General features: G+C 46.2%; 1 protein-coding gene across 1 annotated transcript; it reads right to left on the bottom strand.

Annotated features, from left to right (window-relative positions):
- Positions 1-10,764: 10,764 nt before the first annotated feature.
- LOC123059813 (uncharacterized) lies at positions 10,765-13,310 on the bottom strand. Its single transcript, XM_044482326.1, has 2 exons — positions 11,953-13,310; positions 10,765-11,140 (listed from the first exon to the last, which is right to left on the bottom strand). The coding sequence occupies exon 1, from the start codon at positions 13,281-13,283 to the stop codon at positions 12,516-12,518; it is 768 nt and encodes a 255-aa protein (XP_044338261.1). The 5' UTR covers positions 13,284-13,310; the 3' UTR covers positions 10,765-11,140; positions 11,953-12,515.
- Positions 13,311-18,035: the final 4,725 nt, after the last annotated feature.

Genomic DNA, 18,035 nt, shown 5'->3' with positions numbered 1-18,035 from the left:
GTGTACCAGATCTATTGTATACCCTACACTGATTTTGGCAAGGGAGTACAATAGTGATCTAGGAGTAGATCACTGGACAGCGGTCAAAATTATCCTTAGTGGAATAAGGATATGTTTCTCGATTATGGAGGTGACAAAAGGTTCGTCATAAAGAGTTACATCGATGCAAGTTTTTACACTGATCTAGATAACTTTAAGTCTCAATCTGGATACATATTAAAAGTGGGAGCAATTAGCTAGAGTAGCTCCGTGCAGAGCATTGTTGACATAGATATTTGCAAAATACATACGGATCTGAATATGGCAGACCCGTTGACTAAAATTCTCTCACAAGCAAAACATGATCACACCTTAGTACTCTTTGGGTGTTAATCACATAGCGATGTGAACTAGATTACTGAATCTAGTAAACCCTTTCGGTGTTGGTCACATGGCGATGTGAACTATGGGTGTTAATCACATGATGCTGTGAACTATCGATGTTAATCACATGGTGATGTGATCTAGATTATTGACTCTAGTGCAAGTGGGAGACTGAAGGAAATATGCCCTAGAGGCAATAATAAAGTTATTATTTATTTCCTTATATCATGATAAATGTTTATTATTCATGCTAGAATTGTATTAACCGGAAACATAATACATGTGTGAATACATAGACAAACAGAGTGTCACTAGTATGCCTCTACTTGACTAGCTCGTTGATCAAAGATGGTTATGTTTCCTAACCATGACATGAGTTGTCATTTGATTAACGGGATTACATCATTAGGAGAATGATGTGATTGACATGACCCATTCCATTAGCTTAGCACCCGATCGTTTAGTATGTTGCTATTGCTTTCTTCATGACTTATACATGTTCCTATGACTATGAGATTATGCAACTCCCGTTTGCCGGAGGAACACTTTATGTGCTACCAAACGTCACAACGTAACTGGGTGATTATAAAGGAGCTCTACAGGTGTCTCCAAAGGTAAATGTTGGGTTGGCGTATTTCTAGATTAGGATTTGTCACTCCGATTGTCGGAGAGGTATCTCTGGGCCCTCTCGGTAATGCACATCACATAAGCCTTGCAAGCATTGCAACTAATGAGTTAGTTGCGAGATGATGTATTACGGAACGAGTAAAGAGACTTGGCGGTAACGAGATTGAACTAGGTATTGAGATACCGACGATCGAATCTCGGGCAAGTAACATACCGATGACAAAGGGAACAAAGTATGTTGTTATGCGGTCTGACCGATAAAGATCTTCGTAGAATATGTGGGAGCCAATATGAGCATCCAGGTTCCGCTATTGGTTATTGACCGGAGACGTGTCTCGGTCAGGTCTACATTGTTCTCGAACTCGTAGGGTCCGCACGCTTAAGGTTTCGATGACAGTTATTTTATGAGTTTATGAGTTCTGATGTACCGAAGGAGTTCGGAGTCCCGGATGAGATCGGGGACATGATGAGGAGTCTCGAAATGGTCGAGACGTAAAGATCGATATATTGGACGACTATATTCGGACATCGTAAAGGTTCCGAGTGATTCGGGTATTTTCGGAGGTACCGGGGAGTTACGGGAATACGAGGAAGAAGCAATGGGCCTTAGTGGAAAGGACCAGGAGGTGGCGCGCGCCCCTCCCAAGCCCAGTCCGAATTGGACAAGGGGTTTGGGGCACGGCCCCTCTCTCCCTTCCTTCCCCTCTTCTCCCATTTCCCCCCTTCTCCTAGTTGGACTAGGAAAGGTGGAAACCTACTCCAACTAGGAGTAGGAATCCTACTCCTCCTTGGCGCGCCCACAAGGGCCAGCCGGCCTCCCCCTTGCTCCTTTATATACGGGGGCAGGGGGCACCCCATAGACACAAGTTGATCCACGTGATCATATTCTTAGCCGTGTGCGGTGCCCCCTTCCACCATAGTCCTCGATAATATTGTAGCGGTGCTTAGGCGAAGCCCTGCGACGGTAGTGCATCAAGATCGTCACCACGCCGTCGTGCTAACGGAACTCTTCCCCGACACTTTGCTGGATCGGAGTCCAGGGATCGTCATCGAGCTGAACGTGTGCTAGAACTCGGAGGTGCCGTAGTTTCGGTACTTGATCGGTCAACCAAACGCTTCCGTTGTCGATCTACAAGGGTGCGTAGATCACACTCTCCCCTCTCGTTGCTATGCATCACCATGATCTTGCGTGCGTGTAGGAATTTTTTTGAAATTACTACGAAACCCAACACTCACTACTAGCCCACCTAAACAAACCACGGAAGAACTCCTCAACGTTGCTTTTAAACTTGCCGGCACTCTGCCAAGTCATGCCCTCTGACCTGACCCTACCCAGAAGTTCACTCATCGATGGCGACGCTCCGTCGAACACAATCGCATTGCGATGCTTCCATAATTCCCAAAGCGTTAGGATGAAAATCGTGTGTAGATCCTTCCGTTGTAGGCCATGAGGCTCCTGCTTCTCCCTAAGCCATGGTCCAAGGGAATCCTGCGCCGTTGGTGTCCAGTCCAGCTTGCCCAAAGCTTGACATATGACGGCCCAAACCGATCTGGCAAACACGCATGTCAGAAGCACATGGTTTATCATTTCTTCCTCCTGGTTTCACAAAGGGCATGCGTCCTGATGCGGTAGTCCTCGCCATGCAAGTCTATCCGAGGTCCAACATCGGTCCCTCAGCGCAAGCCACGTGAAGAACTTGCAAGTGGAAGGCGCCCTAGACTTCCAGGTCAGCTCCGCCATGGGCTCGACAATCCTGCCCCAAAACATTGCCGCGTATGTCGACCTCACCGAGTTCTGTCCATTAGTCTCCCATGCCCAAGAGATCGTATCCGGCATATCCACGTTAGGCTCCCACACACTCAGTCTGACCCATAACGAGAGGAATTCCTGTAGAGCTTCATCTCCTATCTCGGGGCCAACATCCAATGCCCAAGACCCATCCGCAATGGCATGCGCCACAAGTCTCGTCGATCTGACTCTCCGCGAGATTCGGCCATAGATATTTGGCGCAATGTCTTGAACCCTCAGGCCATCGATCCAACGATCTTCCCAAAAAAGTGTGTTGAGCCCAGCATTAGCTACGCTCCTTGTTGCTGCCAGGAATAGTCTTTTCACTTCCCTTGGAACTCGGATGTTAAATTCATTCCATGGCCTACATACGTCCGCCCGTTGCAGCCACGGCCACCGGGCCTGCATAGCCACATTCAGCCATCTAAGATTCGGCAGCCCCAGGCCCCCTGCCCATTTCGGTGTGCACACCGAGTCCCAGGCGACCGCGCAATTTCCGCCATTGGCAACGGCCCTCCGGCACCAAAGAAAGCCTCTGCACACTTTGTTCATCGCAGCAATAGTCTTCATCGAAGATCCAAAGCCATCATGGCATGTATGGGCATGGCGCATAGAACTGACTGGACCAGAGTTAGACGCCCACTTTTTGGCATAAGTGCCCTTCCACCTCGGTAAACAATTCGCCATCTGATCCACAAGGTATTGCAGCTGCGCCGGTGATTGCTTTCTTAGAGACAGAGGTAAACCCAAGTACTTGATTGGGAATGATCCTCTCGAGCATCCCAGCTCCATGCTTGCGAATGTGATTTCCTGATCATTGCATCTTATAGGAAGAACAACTGACTTTGCCATGTTTATCCGCAGACCCGACGCTTCCCCAAACATCTCAAAGATTCGCTTACTAATCTCCAGCTCCAACGGTTTTGGCTTGATGAACACCACCACATCATCCGCAAAGATGGATAAACGTTGCCTTACCCCAGCACGCGCCAAAGGCTCCAAAATGCCCCTCCTCGTGGCTAGCTCAAACATCCTTTGAAGAGGCTCCATGGTGAGGATGAAAAGCATTGGCGATATCGGGTCGCCTTGCCTAAGCCCCTTGCAGTTGTAAATGGTGTCTCCGGGGTCTCCATTCACCATGACCTTGGTGGTGGATGTAGCAAGAATCCCACAGATCCACGACCTCCACCTAGGCCCAAATCCAAGATGCTGCATCACCTCAATCAGAAAAGGCCATTGGACAGAATCAAAAGCCTTCGATATATCCAACTTGAGCAGCACTGCTGGGTTCCGTAGGGCATTAAGCCTGCGAGCAGTACATTGCACCAACATGAAGTTGTCGTGTAGGGATCTGCCCTTGACGAACGCACTCTGATGATTACCCACAAGCTTTGGCAACTGCATCACCAATCTGCACGCAAGCACTTTCTCAAAGATTTTGATAGCCCCATGGACGAGGTTGATCGGCCTGAAATCTGTCACCTCGATAGCACCATCCTTCTTTGGTAAAAGAGTCACTAGGGACTTGTTTATTGCAGCCATTCCACGAACATCCCCATTGTAGAAACAGTTCATGGCCTTCATGAAATCATCCCATACAATGTTCCAGCATGTGGCGTAAAAACAGCCAGTGAACCCATCCGGTCCCGGCGCCTTATCCGGAGGCATAGCTTTGATGACATTTTCCACTTCCTCATATGTGAAAGGTTCCTCCAACTGAGATAGACCCAGTTGCGGCAAGCTCAACTCACTTAGGTTAAGTGTGTAGTTCCTAGGAATAGCGCTGCCAAAGGCCGCACCAAAATGCGCGTCCACCGCGGACGCCACCTCGGCCTGCCCGGAGTAGATGTTCCCATTGTACTTTACCATCCGTAGGATGTTTTTTCTTTGCCAATGGCTTGCTTGCTGATGGAAAAGCCTTGTACTCCCGTCTCCCTCTCGCAACTGTAGTAATCTCGATAGCTGCCTTGCAATGGTTCTCTCCAGAGAGCATAACCCAAGTAGCTTCCTCTTCAAACAACTCCTCAAATCCCGCTCCGCATCCGACAGCGCCCTAGATTCCATGGCCGTATCCAACTGCTTGATGACCTCCATTGCAATCAATATTTGTAGTTTCACATTCCCAATCCATCGAGCGCTTCACCGTTGAAGGCTGATCGCCGTTGCCCTCAGCTTGTTATGGAGTGTTAGGTAGTCATTTGTAGCCACCGGGGTTGAGTCCCATGCCATCCGTACCGTGTCCATGAACCCCTCCGCTTTGATCCAAAAAGCCTCGAACTTGAATCTCTTCCGCGTACTTATGTCCATGTTCATATTCAACATGAGTGGACAATGATCCGAAACCGCTGTCCCAAGGGCAGAAAGGAAGCATGATGGGAATGCTTCGTCCCACTCGTTGGAGACAAACACATGGTCTATTTTCTCCAACGTCGCATTTTGCCTCTCGTTCGACCATGTATAACGCCTCCCATTAAGATAGAGCTCCTTAAGTTCCAGCAAGTTTAGCTTGGCTCTAAACCTTCCCAGCATTCTACGGTTAATCAGAGCGTTGCTCTTGTCTTCCTGCCTAGCCAGCAGGTTGAAGTCTCCAGCCACCACCCAAGGGCCCGCGTGCAAGTCGCGGATGTCCACCAAATCTTGCAAGAACACTAGCTTTTCCGGCTCCACCTGCGGACCATACACAAATCGAGAACCCCATTTTGATTATTCATTTTTTTGTGTTAATTTGAAGAAGAAAGGTTTCCGTTTGTGTGTTACATTAAGCACACAAAATTGTGGGTCTATATAGTTGCCATAAATCCACAAAAATGTCTTGTGTGTGTGTGTGTGTATGTGTGTGTGTGTGTGTGTTTCTCAGGTCGGAAATATTTTTGTGTTGACATTTTATAGACACGTAGGTAGGACTCACGGTACCACAGCGTGCAGTGGTGATTCACCCCACGGTATTTGTGGGAACTCTGGCCGAGGATAGCTTTAGTCTTTAGTCAGAGATGCTGAAATGGACGAGTGCATTATCATGGAGGAATTCCAATTCTGAATAGTGCGTCGTTCCGAACCGCACTATTGTGATGAAATGGACGTCATCGTCGTCATCCCCGGGTCTAATGCTCAAAGAAACTTCAATTTGAAACTTCAATTTGTAAAATAGTGCAAGTGTATGTCTACCAACCACATCTAGTTGAATCAGTTGGCTATATTATTAACCATGCTCTTAAGTGGCTGAATTAAAATATCTTCATATGTCTTTTGTGAGTAAATAGCATAAAACTACTACTCTACAGGTTAGGGTTTTAAAAAACTATCAGTTTTTAATTTTTCTCAGATAACTACCAAGTGGGTGGTCGACTGTTTAAAAAAAACCCAAAATCTTCGTTGTTAAAAAATTAAACAGGTTTATGACAGGTCAGGCCCGCACCTAAACGATCCGTCTATTTGACCGTTTGTTTGACCGTTAACTGACATGTGGGTCCCACATGTCAGTGTCTGCGAACTTTTCAAAAATGCCATCTGGCCCCTGCAAACTTTTCAAAAACGCAATCGGGTACCTGTAAACTTCTGAAAAAAGCAATCGGGTCCCTCCCGTGGCCGTGCGCCAGCAGCCGCCGTGAGGGTCGTCGGCCAGCAGCCATGGCGCCACCGTGAGGGTCGCCGGCCAGCAGCCATGGCGCTGCCGTGCTACTCCCTTCCGTCGCGACGAGCAGCCATGGCGCCGCCGTGGAGCTTCCTTCCGCATGGGCGCCAGGGGGCAGCACCGCTCACCGGCTATGGCCGTTGCGGCTGGGCGCAGAAGGCGGGCTTGCGGGTGTGGGAAGTGCAGGCCAGGAAGCTCGCGAGGCAGGAGCTCGAGCTCGAGCTTGAGCCTAGTCATGGCGGCCGGCCTCAGAAGCTCGGACCCGAGCGCTGACCACAACTACGTAGGGGATTTGAGCTGGGAAAGGAGGGCGAGTGGCTGGAGCACCGGAGCAACCCCACGAGTGCAGCACCACACTCCACGGTCTCTCCCCTGCCCGGCATCAGCGCCGCCACCGACGCCATGGACGCGGAGCACGGTGGCCTCGCGGGCAGCTCGTGCAGGAGCACCTCGACCTCACTTCTGACTCCCGCTAGCGACCGATTCCTGCCTAGCTCGCCTTCTTCCTCGGCTCCGATGGCTCGAGCGTGGTGGTTGACCGGCGGCGGCGTCCATGGCGGCTCGGGCGTGGCGGCCTCGTGAGACATGCCGCCATGTCTGCAGGCCGTGGCTGGCGTCACGTTGGGGGAGAAGAGGTTCCAGGGAGAGTGGGCAGTAGTGGAGGCGGAGGAGCGGCCGGCCGACGCCGATGAGGTGGAAGGAGGGGCGACCGCCACTGGTTGAAGGAGCGGCAGCCGGCACTCCATCGATCTCCCGGGGAAGAAGAGAGGCAGGAGGAGTGAAGTGAATGGGGAAGAGAGCTGACATGTGGACCCCACATATCGGTTAACGGTCAAATAGACGGTCAAACAATCAGTTTTCATACGTGCGGGTCCCAATTGTCATAATCAGGATCAATTATAAAGCACTAGATGTTTTGGGTTTTTTAAAACAGCCGACCACCCACTTGGTAGTTATCTGAGAAAAAAAATAAAAATCGATAGTTTTTTGAAACCCTAACCTGTAAAGTAGTAGTTTTATGCTATTTACTCGTCTTTTGTAGGTGTCCGGTGCCTAATTTTCTCGATGTTTTCCACCACTGGCGAGAGCTAAGATGTCGTAGCAGCAGCAGCAACAAGATGATTGCTCGTGATTTTCGCATAATTTGAGGCCCCTAGTATGTTGGTAATTTTATTTGTTTAAGGTCATTTCTGCATATGTGGGTTTAGTTACCCAATTATAAGGTTGTGTTTGCTATTCTCTTTATCTAATACTATACCACAGGCCGGATCCAATTTCCAAAAAATAAATATTTCTCATTGACATGCTCCAAATACATAGGACAAGCGGGCACTGCATGCGCACGTGTTTTTTTTTCTTTTGGAATTGTATGATTCTTTTTAGTGGCATTTTTTGAACTTCTAAAGTATTACCGTGCGTGGGTTAGCAGTTGGTAAGAATGACGTGGTATCTGCGCAAGAGTCACTTTCTTAATTGGTGTGGAGGAATTCCTAAAGTTCAATGCGACGTCTTGCCGTGTGTTTGGTGATTTCGGCTGAGCGTGACTTGCACATATAAATAATAAATGGGCGTCGTTGTCGTGGTCATTAGTAAGAAGGGAAAGATCGGGTGTAAACTTTTGGTCAATTTGTGAATAATTGGTGAGAATTTTGACTTGGAAACGGAAAGCAAAAGCAGTCTTCCAACAGGAAAAGAAAGAAAGCAAAAGTAGACAACCAGTTAGTGAACTTTTGAGTCAGAAAATTTCTTCAGCAAGGCGAGCGAGTGGGTTTTTTAGGGGCTGGGGAGAGAGTGGTGGGTGCATGCTTGAATTCGAATTCCACTGCGGCCCAGCCTAAGAACATCCATGCGGCCCGACGCTATTCCATATGCTGCTTATACGTCGTCCTTGACCCATTTACTTTGGGCCGGACGTTGCGTCAAAGTGTCGACATTTCGCACAGACCTGGCGTTCGAGCGACGACTTGGGCCGGCCCATTAAAGCGTTGCAGCGTTTCTGGTTTTGAGAACCTTCTAGAGATTCCCAGCCGGTTTTTCTGTTTCTTTTTGGTATTTGGTTTTTTACTTTTTATTTTTTCTGTTTATTTTTCTTCTTTATTTTTATTTTATTTTCCTTTTGCTGTTTCTTTATATTTTTTATTATATTTTTTCTTTTTTTACATTTTCTTTTTCAAGTTGATATTTTTTAATTCAATTTTTTTCAGATTTTCAAAAAATGTTCCACTTTTTAAAATATTTGAATTATGAAAAATGTTTGCGGTTGCAAAATTTGATCTAAAATTTAAAAAACGTTCGCCTTTAAAAACTTGTTCAGGAATTTTAAAAAATGTTCGCGGTTTCAATTTTTTGTTCGATATTTCCTGAAGTTCCATTTTGAACTTTTTGTTCAAAAATTCAAAAAATGTTCATGGTTTCCATTTTTTATAATTTCTTGAAATGCTCCATTTTCCAAATATTTGTTCAAAATTCAAAAAAGTGGTGGTTTAAAAATTTGTTCAAAATTTCCTAATTTGTTCCTTCAAAGATGGTTGACGTTTTTCAAAAAAAAATCTGTAGTTTCAAATTTTTTTGTTCGCATATGCATAATAATGTTCCCTTCTATAAAAATTTGTTCAGAAATTAAAAAACTGTTCATAGTTTTTCAAAATATACACTTTCAGAAAAAATGAACACTATTTAAAGATGTTCGCTACAGTAACTAATTCCATTTCTATGCAGTAGACAGCTCCGGTTATACGGTTGTGCTATGTTATTACATATTGTAAGCATTGCTAGTCAGATGGAGTGGCTAGGAGCACGCAGTCTTAAGTTGTTCGTCGCTGGTTCAAATCCTGCCATTGAGCATGCCTCTCTTTTTTGCACTCTTTTCCTTACAGCGGTACAGTGCGATGGGCCGGCCCAGTCATACTGCCTCCCTGTGCGTGGTGACTCTTTGATGCAAAGAACGTCCAATAGGAGGTCCCGCACTTGATTGCCATACCTCCTCCCGTTCGCTGCTCGGGACGTGTTGTTTCCCTAGTTCACTGGTCGTGATTAACCGGTTCACCGTTGACCCATTGACTTTTCTGAGAGAGTGTTTTTCTAAAGCAGGTATATTTCTAAAAACATCCTAAATCTGAAAAAATCACGGTTTCAAAAAAGGTACACGAACTCAAAAATGTTCACGAGTTCAAAAAAATCGTGGATTTGAAAAGTTTTACGAACTCAAAAAAATCAAGGGTTTAAAAAGATCGCACTATTAAAAAAATTTCACGGATTTGAAAAAAGTTCAAGGGTTGAAAAAAAAACCTTTGCAGAATTGAAAACAGTTGATGAACTCAAAAAAAAGTTCATGGATTTTGGAAAAAATTCACGGAAAAAAGTTCAAGGGTTGAAAAACAAACTTTGCGGAATTGAAAACAGTTGATGAACTCCAAAAAAGTTGATGGATTTTGGAAAAAAGTTTGTGAACTCGGAAAAAGTTCATGGATTTTGGAAAAGAAATTTCAGAAATTTTGAAAAGGTTTAAGGGTTTGAATATATTCATGCATTTTAAAAAAGTTCATGGATCGAAAAGAAGCACAAATTTGAAAAGATACACATGTTTTAAAAACTTTCATGAGTTTGAAGAAAAATGCACATGTATAATAAAATAGTTTCACGGGTTCGAAGGGAAATTTAGAATTTATTAAATTATTTCATGAATTTTAAAAAGAAAAGGAAAAGGAAAAGAAAAACCCAAATAAAAGCCATCCAAAAACCAAAAGGGAAAAACAGGCCGGAAGCTTCCTAAGACCAGTGGCCGAAACTGCGCTCGAGTACCTATTGATGGGCCGGCCCACAGAAAATCAACCGAAGCAGGTGGTGCGCGCCGCATACCTACAAGCGCTATAACTGGCGCTACGAGCGCCGAACAGGAATTGGCCTTGATTGGTGCATTAGATGATCCCCATTTAGACCAGCGCTCCCCCGTCGACGGCGACCCCGGCAATAGTGCTTGAATGCGGCAGCTACCCACCGGTGGCCATCGCACTTGTCTTTCCTCTTAGAATTCAGAACATGAACAGTAAGTTTCTAGCAGTGTCTTGCAGCCGTGTAGTCCGGTCCTCCTATGGCAAGTAACCTCATAGGAATTTTAGCCGAGAATGCAAATTCCTCCAATCAAAGCATTAGACGAAAATGTGAAAAACATGGACAGGTTCCTTAAATTTAAAAAAACAAATGACAAAGATACAACTAAATCCGACCTGAACCCAGGACATATTGGGTATTCAGGTCTTGACTGTCTGTCTTTCCAGTCACACTATCCCCTGTTTCAGTTGCATTATGTTCAGTCACATACAAACGTGGAAATGAAACCAGATGATCTCACATGTTACAAACATAATTTTGTCCACATTACATGACAGAATCAAGAACTGATCCCAGATCTCACAAATATAATTATGTCCATATTACATGCTGCATTGTATTTTCTTTTTCCTGAAATATCTACTTACATATACGTACTTGCAGCATCAGCTGCATTAAGCTCATCCATATACAAACGTGGAGATGAAGGCAGAAAACACAAATGGGCAGTACTTTGATCGCACATCTTACAAATATACTTTTGTCCCCACAACATTACATGTTGTACTTTATTTATTTATGTATATACTCACCGTGTCCCTGTATGGTTGTTTCTGGGATATCTGTATCTGTATCCTTGTGTCCGTGTGCATATATCAATGCTTCTTAGATGGCCATGTCTAGAAGAATAACAAGTCAGACAATTAGCAACAGTTCTAATGAAGAGACAAATGGAACGGAAAAGGCAACAATGAGACAGTTAGAAACATGTGCGGACAAATATAACTCGCTTCCGTAATTTATTTTTATATAGATGTGTTATAACTTGCTCTTGATACTGGCAATAGATTAAAAAAGTCCATACTTGTTGTCAACTGGAAGGAATATTAAGGATGGAGAATTTAGCTGGCAAAAAGACCAAAAACAATATGGCTTATAACTTATGTTCTCTAAACTCATCCCTCATCATGTCAAGCAAACAAGATTATGCCAAAATAATATACTCTTGGCACAAAAATTGATGCTGGGTATTCTGTTCTAAATAAAAAGATCCCAACATAAGAAAATTCATATCGTTTCTTTGTGCTACAAATGTAATAAATGAACAAATGACAAAAACACAGTTATTTCAGAGTGTATGGATTCAACGAAGTTGTTTTATTAGAGTTAAGATTAATGCCAAGATGAAAACATATAATAATGGATAAAGAATAGAATTCGCTTGGGGGTTTCAAAGTGCCAACTGAGTTGCTAATTTGGCATTTGATTTGGGTATTAAGATAAATTGTACTAAAACAATATGACTATAAATTCATCCATCTAGCATAGGGGCACTTACTAAGTTTTATCACCGGAAATTGCTTACTAAGCTCAAGTTATAACTGAACATTTGAAGTACCACAATCATTGTGTGCGAGCAATCATGTACTGTACATAACACAACTAAATTCGATTACTTCCAAATAAAAGAAAACTAAGAATGAGCAATCACCTGGCGGATAGAAACTGGTGAATGGGTGGCAGTATTTCATCAAACGGCTTTCATCAAGTTTTGTGGATTCCATCGACTTAAGATCAAGCATGTAGGCACTGTCCTCAACATACAGAATGATCACATTGTTGTCCTCGTCATACCCAAGGATTTTTGGCCACCGCTTCTTACTAACCCGAGGGATCCCAAGAATGTCATGCATATCAACTGTCTTATGCTGCAACCACGTGGCAAGACCGTGACATTTTTTCTTCCTCAGCCATATTTCTAGGATCGGAAATGAAAACCTGACCCAGCCAACTGTGCCTTGCTCTGTTTTGATGATCCTATGGCTGCCGGAATAATTCATATCAGAAGGTCCCTTGATCACAGCTAGGCTCTGCCTATCCAAATCAAACTCAAGCATGGCAGCACAAACATCATTTGATGAAAGCATCCAGTAGAGCACATTTCCAACCAGGGTCGCAGGAACATCAACAAGAGCAACTTTAAATGGAGCTTCGATTGTTATAAGGTCTGCCCATGTGCGGCTTTCTGATGAGTAAACAGAGGTGATATATCGATTATCGCACCTGGACAACAATGCGACCTTGAATGGGCTCTCGTGGCAAAAGCCGTGCACGTGGTCCTCCTGGCCGCTGGCAGCACAGAGCACAGCCCCGTAGTGGTAGTTGCATTTCATGAACTCGTCCGGAAAGGGCAGGCAGTGCTCCTGGCCGGTGATGGGGGCGAACACAACAAGACGCGCCAACCGCCTGTGCCAACACCCGACCGTGGCGGCAGTCGGTCGCGTCGCAGTCGCGGGAGGTCATCCAGCCTGAGATGTGAATGCGGTCGGCAGGGATACGGTCGGGAGGATGCAAGACGGGGGTGAAGTGGAACTTCTGCTGGCGGCGCTCGAAAACGCCGAGGAGTGGAGGCTTCCACTTCCTGCGGTGCTGGCTCATAAAGTTTGGGTCGGTGGCGACGCCTCGCCAGAGCGTGGAGACGCCGGATGCGCGCAGGAAGGAGCGCCGCTTCGGTGGCAGCACGAGGGAGGGCCGCTCCGGTGGAAGCAGGAGCAGGATCTCCCAAATCATATCCAACGGCAGCGACTCCCACAGGGTATCAGCGTCAGCTTCGTCTGGCACCTCCGGCGAGCTGGCGCGGCGGCGGCGGCTGGGACGGGTCGCCCCGTCGCCGTCCTCGCTGCCGACGACTCGGGAGCGGCGGCGGCTGGGACGGGTCGCCCCGTCGCCGTCCTCGCTGCCGACGACTCGGGAGCGGAGGCGACGAGGACGGGTCGCCCCGTCGCCTTGGATTCGCGAGCGGCTGCGGCGGCGGCCGGCCATTTCTGCTCGCGTCGATTTGGGAACGGCCGCGCCGCCAAGGCGGAGGTCGGGGTGCCTAGCTGCTTAGGGTTTCTCTCAGTTTTTATTTATACCATCATGTTATTGGGCCCCGTCGGCCCAAGGGCAAGAATTTCGTGGCCCGGTCAAAAGCCCACGAGTTTAATTAAACTGAATGATACACTGCGTAAAATGGATTTAAACTCGTTGTTGCACTGATGCAAATGAAGATACAGATGATCACGCAAAGGATGCAAATTCACCGTGTAAACTGAATTTAAACCGAATGTGGCACGGTGTGAACTGAATTTAGAGTAGCCACATAGAAAACAGGGCTTTGGTCCAGACCGGGTCAGCCCATTAGTCCCGGCTCAGTCCAGAACCCGGACCAATAGGGGCATTGGACCCGGTTCGTGAGCCCAGGGGGCCTGCCGGGCCACGTGGGCCATTGGTCCCGGTTCATCTGGACCTTTTGGTCCCGGTTGGTGGGCCGAACCGGGATCAATGGGCCTCGCTCCTGGCCCACCACCATTGGTCCCGGTTGGTGGCTTGAACCGGGACCAAAGGCTCCCCTTTAGTCCCGGTTCATGCCACCAACCGGGACCAATGAGGTGCCTATATATACCCCCTCGCGTAAGAGCAGAGTACACTGCTCTATTTTTTTCTAGCCGAGGGGGAGAGGGCTTGGTGATGCTCTAGCTCACCTTTTATGCACACAAGGTGTTCGATGGAATGCCCAAGCCACACTACTTAAGTTTTCTCCTTACCAAGCTCGACCTCCAAACTCCATTTTTCATAATATTTGTCTAGGTTTAGCGGTCCGTCACGCCCCGTCCCCGTCTTCACCGCCGTCGATCACCCGCGCCGAGCTCATCGCCGGCACCACCGTGGTGAGCCTCTTGTTCTTATCTTCTTTCTGAAAGGAAAAATATTCTTACTTGTATGTTTACATAGATACTTGTATTATTTTCTTACTTTTATTATTGCATCTTATATAGTGCGATGGTTTTGGTATCCGCGCCCATCGGCCCTCGTCCTGTCTATGATTCAGATGTGGTATATATATTATCTTTATAACTATTGGTTCATTTATTGTTTATGAAAATTATGCCGACCAACGTGACATAGATTTTATTTATATAGGATGTATGTGAATCGGAAATGCCAACCGACCCTATTGTCGAGAGGTTAAATTTAGTTGAATAAGAAAACAATTTGTTGAAGGAAAAAATAAAAAAAATGAGGAGGAGAAGATGATATTGGAGTTGCATATTGCGGATGTCGTCGATGATCACAAGATCAAGATGGATGCAATGCGCTTGAAGATTAGAAAGATTAGAAAATATGTCATTCATACCGAGGCTTGGTATCATTATGCCGTTGGATCAATTGTTACGTTGGTTGCGATTATGATCGCATTTGTTTTCGCATTGAAATGTTTTACATAGTTTCAATGTATGGTTTAGTTAATTAGATGCTCTGGAGAGCTATATGTTGTTAGATGAGAACTATGTATGCACTTTGGTTTTAATGTGATGATGAACTTTTATTAATTTGGACACTTAATTATATATAATGCACGCAGATGAACCGGCAATGGATGTACGGTGACAGACACACCTGCGAGTACATTAAGGGCGTGCATGAGTTTCTCGATGCGGCTGAGGCAAACAAGCAGAATGGTCTTATGTGTTGTCCATGCACTGAATGTGGGAATACGAGGTCTTACTCTAACCGGAAAATCCTTCACTCCCACCTCCTTTACAAGGGTTTCAAGCCATACTATAATGTTTGGACGAGGCATGGAGAAATAGGGGTTATGATGGAAGATGGCGAAGAAGAAGAGTACGATGACAACTATGTGCCCCCTGAATACGGTGATGCTGCAACGGGGGGAGCTGGTGAAGATCAAGAGGAACCAGACGATGTGCCCAATGATGCTGCAACGGGTGAAGCTGCTGAAGATCAAGAGGAACCAGATGATGTGCCCGACAATGATGATCTCCGACGGGTCATTGTCGATGCAAGGACGCAATGCGAAAGTCAAAAGGAGAAGCTGAAATTCGATCACATGTTAGAGGATCACAAAAAGGGTTGTACCCCAATTGCGAAGATGGCAACACAAAGCTCGGTACCGTACTGGAATTGCTGCAGTGGAAGGCAGAGAATGCCGTGGCTGACAAAGGATTTGAGAAGCTACTAAAAATATTGAAGAAGAAGCTTCCAAAGGATAACGAATTGCCCGACGGTACATACGTAGCAAAGAAGGTCGTATGCCCTCTAGGATTGGAGATACATGCATGCCCTAATGACTGCATCCTCTACCGCGGTGCTTACAAGGATCTGAACGCATGCCCGGTATGCGGTGCATTGCGGTATAAGATCAGACGAGATGACCCTGGTGATGTTGACGGCGAGCCCCCCAGAAAGAGGGTTCCTGCGAAGGTGATGTGGTATGCTCCTATAATACCACGGTTGAAACGTCTGTTCAGAAACGAAGAGCATGCCAAGTTGATGTGATGGCACAGTGAGAACCGAAAGAAAGATGGGAAGTTGAGAGCACCCGCTGACGGGTCGCAGTGGAGAAAAATCAAGAGAAAGTACTGGGATGAGTTTGCAAAGGATCCAAGAAATGTATGGTTTGCTTTAAGCGCGGATGGCATTAATCTTTTCGGGGAGCAGAGCAGCAATCATAGCACCTGGCCCGTGACTCTATGTATGTATAACCTTCCTCCTTGGATGTGCATGAAGCAGAAGTTCATTATGATGCCAGTTCTCATCCAAGGCCCTAAGCAACCCGGCAACGACATTGATGCGTACCTAAGGCCATTAGTTGAAGAACTTTTACAGCTGTGGAATGGAAACGGTGTACGTACGTGGGATGAGCACAGACATGAGGAATTTAACCTAAAGACGTTGCTGTTCGTGACCATCAACGATTGGCCCGCTCTCAGTAACCTTTCAGGACAGACAAACAAAGGATACCACGCATGCACGCACTGTTTAGATGACACTGTAAGTATATACCTGGAAAAATGCAGGAAGAATGTGTACCTGGGCCATCGTCGATTTCTTCCGACCAACCATCAATGTCGAAAGAAAGGCAAGCATTTCAAAGGCGAGGCAGATCACCGGAAGAAGCCCGCCATGCGTACCGGTGATCACGTACTTGCTATGGTCAATGATTTACACGTAATCTTTGGAAAGGGTCCCGGTGGACTAGCTGTTCCGAATGACGCTGAGGGACACGCACCCATGTGGAAGAAGAAATCTATATTTTGGGACCTACCCTACTGGAAAGACCTAGAGGTCCGCTCTTCAATCGACGTGATGCACGTGACGAAGAACCTTTGCGTGAACCTGCTAGGCTTCTTGGGCGTGTATGGGAAGACAAAAGATACACCTGAGGCACGGGAGGACCTGCAACATTTGCACGAAAAAGACGGCATGCCTCCGAAGCAGTATAAAGGTCTTGCCAGCTACGCTCTTACGAAATAAGAGAAAGAAATCTTCTTTGAATGCCTGCTCAGTATGAAGGTCACGACTGGCTTCTCGTCGAATATAAAGGGAATAATAAATATGCCAGAGAAAAAGTTTCAGAACCTAAAGTCTCATGACTGCCACGTGATTATGACGCAACTGCTTCCGGTTGCATTGAGGGGGCTTCTACCGAAAAACGTCCGATTAGCCATTGTGAAGCTATGTGCATTCCTCAATGCAATCTCTCAGAAGGTGATCGATCCAGAAATCGTACCAAGGCTAAGGAGTGATGTGGCGCAATGTCTTGTCAGTTTCGAGCTGGTGTTCCCACCATCCTTCTTCAATATCATGACGCACGTCCTAGTTCATCTAGTCGACGAGATTGTCATCCCGGGGCCCGTATTTTTACACAATATGTTCCCCTTTGAGAGGTTCATGGGAGTCCTAAAGAAATATGTTCGTAACCGCGCTAGGCCAGAAGGAAGCATCTCCATGGGCCATCAAACAGAGGATGTTATAGGGTTTTGTGTTGACTTCATTCCTGGCCTTAAGAAGACAGGTCTTCCTAAATCACGGTATGAGGGGAGACTAACTGGAAAAGGCACTCTTGGAAGTGACTCAATAATATGCAGGGACGGATATTCTTGGTCTCAAGCACACTACACAGTTCTACAGAACTCTACCTTGGTGACCCCGTATGTCGATGAACACAAGAACAGTCTGCGCTCCAAACCCGGAGCAGTGCGATGACTGGATTACATGTGAACACATCAGGACTTTCAGCAGTTGGTTGGAAACACGTCTCAGAGGTGACAACACTGTTTGTGATGAGTTGTGCTTGTTGTCCAGGGGACCATCTTTGACTGTATTGACTTACAAAGGATACGAGATAAATGGGAATACATTTTACACGATCGCCCAAGATCAAAAGAGCACCAACCAAAACAACGGTGTCCGCTTTGATGCAGCAACCGAGAGCGGAAAGGACACATATTATGGTTACATAGTGGACATATGGGAACTTGACTACGGACCTGATTTTAAGGTCCCTTTGTTTAAGTGCAAATGGGTCAATTTGTCAGGCAGCGGGGTACAGGTAGACCCACAGTACGGAATGACAACAGTGGATCTGAAAAATCTTGGGTACACTGACGAACTGTTCGTCCTAGCCAATGATGTGGCACAGGTTATCTATGTGAAGGACATCCTGGGAGTGGACGGCAAGACAAACATGTCTGAAGATTATGAAAAGTTTCATTAAATTCCCCCCTTGAA

Source organism: Triticum aestivum, chromosome 3A (genome assembly GCF_018294505.1).
Source record: "Triticum aestivum cultivar Chinese Spring chromosome 3A, IWGSC CS RefSeq v2.1, whole genome shotgun sequence".
NCBI lineage: Eukaryota > Viridiplantae > Streptophyta > Magnoliopsida > Poales > Poaceae > Triticum > Triticum aestivum.
This window is presented reverse-complemented; position numbering and strand designations above follow the sequence as displayed.

What these genes read in the sequence shown, in the direction of transcription:
- LOC123059813 (XM_044482326.1), bottom strand. Translation starts at nt 13,283, where the DNA reads ATGGCCGGCCGCCGCCGCAGCCGCTCGCGAATCCAAGGCGACGGGGCG.